A 6,440-nucleotide genomic window follows, 5' to 3' on the forward strand; every position below is an offset into this window, starting at 1 on the left:
ATCCCAGCTTCCCATATCTGAATCTGATGGAAAGATGGCTGTATGTAAAATCTGAAATCCATTAGTGACCAAAGGAGCACTGAGGTATTACCACTTGGATAAGTATAACTCTAAAGTGAAGAAAAGGGCTTTATCCTCACTTCAATCAGTGTCATGGTGTGGGGCAGGTTTAGGGCTCACTGGGGACTCCAGGGAAATCAATTGAGCTTTGTCATCTTGAGGACATCAGTCCATCAGCAGCAGTGAGGACCTTAAGATGGAGGACTCATGAGAAGTGGCACAGTGCCCAGCAGACATGGCAATACCCAGGGGAGGGTTGTACCCACCTTTTGGCTTCCTGGAACTTATTCCTGGGCATAGGTGAGATGTACATCAACCCTCTTCCAAGTGTCTGATGGGGTCCTGGTCCTGCTAGTATAGGGGAAAAGGTAGAAGCCAGCCTAACACAGCTTACATACTCAGTACCTCATCTAATCCATTCCACAATCCTGTGAGGCAATTATTATCCCCATTTCACAGATGACAAGACTGCTCTTTATAGCAATTGATCTGTTATAACTGCCAAGTTGATTCCTCCAGATACAAGTCCAGAAGTAATGTGAGTTTTACATAACATTTTAAGTTCTGACAACAAGAATTTACAGTGTCTCCACTGCCTTCATAAACTCAGTAAACAGTTCTTTGTATTGCTTTTTATGTATTGCTTTCCTTTTTTATATTTTAGCATTTCTTTATAAGAAAAGTAATCTGTGTTCCTTAGGAAAAATTAAACAGATGAGTAGAAAGAAAACAAAGAAAATAAATCACCCACAATCTCACAACTCATAAAACCACTGTTAACCTTTTAGTGAACAAAGTTTTCTATTTTTCCTGTGCATAGATGTACTATATAAAATTCTGTTCTTTTACAAAAGTGGACCGATTCTGTAGATGATATTATAAGCTGCTTTATTTTTCCAAGAATCATAATGCCTTTGTAATGCACATGGGTAAAAATCCCCTACTGACAGAGTACTCTAGTTGGATCAAAAGGTTGTTGATAACAAGAGTGATGCCTAAAGCATAGTATTAGCATAAGGTTAAATAAAGCACAAGGCCTTGCAAATGCCTGCCAGGGGCACTACACAAAAGGAATGTCTTCAAAGCCCCTTTGTGGGGCCCTGCAGCCACCCCTGAGTTCCCTTGGGCCCCTCGGGTGGAAGGGGTCCTGTAAACTTTTTTGCATCCACATAAACCCCCCCAATTTCTGTCTGGTTTTCTTCACCTCATCCTCCACCCTGGCCATCTCGTCAAATTCTCTTATCATCTCTTCATTGCTCAAATGCATATCGTGTATGGCCTCCTTGTATTCCTTGAGACACTGAGCCAGCCCCTTGTTGGTTTTTCTTTTGGCCTTCCTGGGTACATCATCCCCAGCTGGGCGCTTTCCTGCAGCCCTTGGTTCGCTGGCTGGCTTTTCTTCTTTTGGCTTTCCCTCGCTCACTGGCTTTCCCTCACTTACTGGCTTTCCCTCACTCTCTGGTTTTCCTTCTTTTGGTTTTCCCTCACTCACTGGCTTTCCTTGGCTCTCTGGATTTCTTTCTTTTGGCTTTGCCTCACTCTCTGGCTTTTCCTTATCCTTTAGTACTTCCTCATCTTCTGTCTTTCCCTTGAGATCTGTCCTTCCCTGGTTTTCTAACTTTTCCTTGTCTTCCACAGTACAAGCTACTCCCGGCTTTCCCGCATCCAGTGGCTGTTCTTTGTTTTCCATCTTGCCTTGGTCCTCAGGCTTTCCTTCATTTTCACTGCAGAGTTTTTCCATGTTGAGTGTCCCCTCCTTTTCCTGTCCTGGGGACGGGGCAGGGGGAAGAGAAGACAAAGAGGAAAGAAGGAAGACTGAGGGCTTGGGGATGGAATGCAGGTCCGGATAGTAGCAGTCGCTTCTCGCCCCTTGTCAGGGGTCCCCGGATCTGGCCCGGCCCTCCTAGTGTGCCTTCTTTCCACCCTCTACCCCACCATTCCTCGTGCACACGTGAGCCAACCATTTCCCAGACAGACCCTGCCATTTTTCCCTACGCTTGCTCAGCATGGCAGAGTGTGTGTAAATGTGTTGGGAAGTGGGCAGTGGGGCCCCCAATTCTGCCCGGGCCGTGCCCTCCACACTCCCCACCCCTCTGGGTCCCTGTCCAGTGCCCTCTCCTTCACTGACCTGCAGGGATCTGGACAAATTTCTCCTCTTATTGTAGCCTAGCAGAATGCTGGGAACAACAGCCTCACAGACCTGCAGACAGACAGAAGGGGCTGGGAGCTCCGAGGACGCAATCGGGGCCCTCCTCATCCACCGTTGCCTCCCCCACCTCCCCTGACCCCGCACCTCAGTCGCCATATCTTTTTGTCAGGCCTCAGGACCAGACCAGGATGCTTTACAAACTGTTTGGGTCGCTGGGACCCCTCCCCGGCAGGCATCCCGCCCCGCCCCCACCCCTTTACGCTGAGGTCAATATTTCCTCATAGGCTCAGAGTGTGAGAGGAGGGTTATTTGCAGAATTTGTCTACGTTTCACGGTCGCACTGCTCCCTCCCCGTCCCCCCGACCCCATTTCAGGCTAGAAAATGGATGGAGGGCGCAGAGGAGGGGCGTCGAGGAGGCGGCGGCGGGGCCAGTTGCAGGGTCCTCCCTCCCCACCTGCCCACGCCGCGCCCCGTGCCCCTCCTCACCCATCTCGGGACCCCTTCCCCTCTCCCCGCTGCTCCCGGATCCTAGTCCCATCCGCTTCCACCCCAACCCGGGCCGCCAGCAGCGCCCACCTTCACACTGACCTGCAGCGCCCGGGCCGGGCCTGCGCCTCCTCTGGCTCGCCTAAGCCCGCTCGCCCCTCGCCCGCCGCCTGGGCAGCTCCGGGAGCTGGTTCCGCGCGGGCAACGCGAGCGGACGGCGCCGGGACCCGATTGCAGGGTGCCCGGCCAGTCACGTGAGCGCCACGTCACCGGAGCTCGGTCTCCCCCTGCACCCCGCCCGTCACCCCCATCCCAGAAGGACCGTACAGCTGAGGACTGTGGGGGGGCGGGGTGGTTGGAGAAGGAGGAGTTACCGACCGAGCAGGTCAGGGGAGGCTTCCTGACTGCAGGTGCTTTACCTGGCGCCTCTCAGGTCCTCGCTCAGCATCCCTCTGAGATGTCCATTATCCCCAGTTGTGACAGCTGATCACAGGGAGGGTACCCTACTTCTCCAAGAGCGCTCCACACGGAGCCCCACAGCCCGCTTTCAAGACCAGCTCCGCCTGACTCCAGAGCGCTGGTGGTGGTGTCCGCCAGGAAGCTGCGCTGCCTCCTTTAGTAGCAGCTATGTCCTGAGCCTCTGCTCTTCTCGGCCCACGTGTTCTCTCTTCCTGGCTGGTCTCTGTTCATTTCCCTCTAAACACAGATGATTCCCAAATCTACATATCCAGGTTATTCCCTCCCTTGAGTCTCAGACCTTCTTTGCCAACTGTCTATTGGACACCACCACCTGAATGTCCCTGAGGGACCTCAAAATCCATAACCCCAAACTGATTTTACCAACTTCCTTCTCACCTTCTCTGTTCACTTCTCTCCACACTGGAAACTTGCACTCCAACGTTTAACCTATTCTCATCTACAGAGAATGTCAGACAGCTAAAATGTTAAAAAAGAAAAAAAGGATGCATTAAAACATTTAAAATTATGGACCACAGATGAACAGATTCATCAAAATCCTTGGTTCACAGCTTACTCTTATCATTGACCCGTGTTGACCCTCTTTCCTTTCCTTCCATCCCTTCCCTTCCCTTTCCTCTTTCACAGTTGTGAAACCACGACCCAACTCAAAAACTAGAAAATTGATAATATTATAGTTGCTACAGTGTAGTGCCATATATTTGGTTTTGATGATATGACTATACGGTGTCTTGGTTTGGATCTCTTTAAGTTTATCCTGATTGGAATTAATGAACTTCTTGGATGCACAGATTATTGTCTCTCTTCTAATTTGAGTAATTTTCATCCATTATTTGTTCAAAAATTCTTTCCGCCCCTTTCTATCTCTCTTCTGCTTCTTGGATTCCCATCGTGAATATGTTAGTATGCTTGATGGTGTCTCATGGGTCTCTTAGGTTTTGTTCATTTTTGTTCATTCTTTTCACTTTCTGCTGCTCAGACTGAAGGATCTCAACTGACCTGTCCTCAAGTTAGCTTATTCATTCTTCTCCCTGCTCAAACATGCTGTTGAACCCCTCTACTGAGCTCTTCATTGTAGTTATTGTACTTTTAAGCTCCAGAAGTTCTGTTTAGTTTCTTTTCATAGTTTCATTCTCTTTATATTCTATCTCTCTACTGATATTCTATATCTTCTGAGGCATTCTTCTCATTTCCTTTAGTCCATTGTCCAGGGTTTCCTCTAGCTCTTTGAGCATATTTAAGACAATTCATCTAAATCTTTGCCTAGTTAGTCCAATACATGGACTTTCTCAGTCAGTTTCTAATAATTTTTTAAATTTCCTGTGAATGGAGCATACTTTCTCATTTCTTTATATACCTCATAATTTGTGTTGGAATCTGAGTGTTTTGAATATTAGCAAGTGTCAACTCTAGAAATCAGATTCCCCCACTTCACAGGATTTGTTGCTCTCTGTTGTGGGTTATTGTTTCCTTGTTTAGAGACTTTTAAAAAATACTTTTTTAAATTCTGCATTTTTGGTCATATTTGGCCACTGAAGTCTGTGTTTCATTAGCTCAGTGGTCAACTGGTGTTCGGACAGAGTTACTTTAAATGCCTACAGCCAACAAAAGAAAAAAGAAACTACTTTCCCAGTCTTTACAGATGAGCTCTGCGCTGGAGCACTTTTTAAATGCTTTACTTTCTGCTTGTGCAGAGCCTGAAGGCCAACTAAGGTGAATGCTTAGGGTCTTCTGTGGCCTTTTCTCAGCATGTGTTCAATCTCGGGCATGTACATAAGCTTCTTGATTCCCCAGTATATGTGAGTGTTTAAAAGTGCTTGTTTCGCCATGTATCTCTTTTCCCTAACGCTTCCTACCTAGGCTTCTCAGTCTGTCTCTTGCTTATCCCAAATGTTGTTCCTTGCCCCAGGCTGCTGTGGCCAATACCTATGACTTTAAATACTTTTGGCAAATGCCACCCAGGAAGCTACTGTTCCAGCTCCAGTCCTGGGAATGCTCTCAGTCTACTGTGACAAAGGGAAATTTTGTGCTTGTCCTTGAGGCCGCCACCAGACAGATCAAGATCAAACACAATTCTATGAGAATAGGATCCAAATTCCTCCTCCTGTCACTAGCAATCTTAACCAGGATAGTGGGCTGCCATCCACAAACTACTGCCAATTTGGGGCATGGATGATGGTAAACAGGCAGTTTAAAATTTCTTGCCACAAAGCAGGAGCTTCTTTCTGCACCAAATTTCCCCCAGTTGTAATTTTTTTGACTAGATTCCAGAGTTCTGCAAAAGTTGATTCTGATAGTTTTTACCAGCTTATTAATTGCTTTTGGGGGCCAGGGGATGAAGTCCTGGAGTTCCATACCCTGCCACTTTCAGTAATGTTACTTTTCTTTCTATTTCTATTTGTCAAGTTTGGTAGTTTGTGTCTTTATGTGAATTTGTCCATTTCATCTATCTGGTCTTATTTGTTGTCATACAGTTGTTCATAGTATTATCCTATAATCCTTTTTAAACCCATAGAATTGAGAGTGATGTCCACTGTTTCATTCCTGATTTCGTTAATTTGAATCCTCATCCTTTTTCCCTTGGCAGTCTACTTATAGGTTTGTAGGTTTTTTAAAAAAATATATTTTTAAAGAAGCTGCTTTTCATTTTAATAATGTTCTCCATTGTTTTTCTATTCTCTATTTCATTTATATCCACTCTAATTGTCTGATTTCTTTGGGTTTAAGCTGCTTTTCTTTTTCTAGTGTTTTAAGGTAGACATTTAAATGATTGATTTCAGATTTTCATCTCTCTTTATATAAGAATTTAAAGCTATAAATTTCCCTCTAAGCACTGTTTAACTACATCCCATATGTTTTGGTATGTTGTGTTTTTGTTTTTATTCATCTCAAAGTACTTTATAATTTCTCTTATGATTTCTTCTGATTAAGTGGAGGTATACTGTTTAATTTCTATGTATTTGTAGCTTTTCCAGATTTCCTTATGTTGTTGATTACTAATTTAATTCCATTATGATCAGAGAATATTCTTTGTATGATTTCCATCCTTTTAAGTTTATATAGGATTTTATTATGGCCTAGTATATATATGCTCCATGGGTGCTTGACAAGAATGTATATTCTGATGGTGCTTGGAGTATTCTGTAGGTGTCTGTTATTCTAGTTGGTTTGTAGTTTTATTCAATTGTCCTATTTCTTTGTTGATATTCTTTCTACTTGTTCCATCAAATTTTGATATTGTCTTTTTTAAGTCTGCAGTTGTTATCA

General features: G+C 45.0%; 1 protein-coding gene across 1 annotated transcript; it reads right to left on the reverse strand.

Moving 5' to 3' along the window:
• Positions 1 to 1,075: 1,075 nt before the first annotated feature.
• Positions 1,076 to 1,827, reverse strand: TCEAL2 (transcription elongation factor A like 2). Its single transcript, XM_068533484.1, has one exon. It carries the CDS (start codon positions 1,799 to 1,801, stop codon positions 1,121 to 1,123), a length of 681 nt encoding a protein of 226 aa, XP_068389585.1. The 5' UTR covers positions 1,802 to 1,827; the 3' UTR covers positions 1,076 to 1,120.
• Positions 1,828 to 6,440: the final 4,613 nt, after the last annotated feature.

Source organism: Eschrichtius robustus, chromosome X, assembly GCF_028021215.1.
Source record: "Eschrichtius robustus isolate mEscRob2 chromosome X, mEscRob2.pri, whole genome shotgun sequence".
In the NCBI taxonomy this organism is placed as follows: Eukaryota; Metazoa; Chordata; class Mammalia; order Artiodactyla; family Eschrichtiidae; genus Eschrichtius; species Eschrichtius robustus.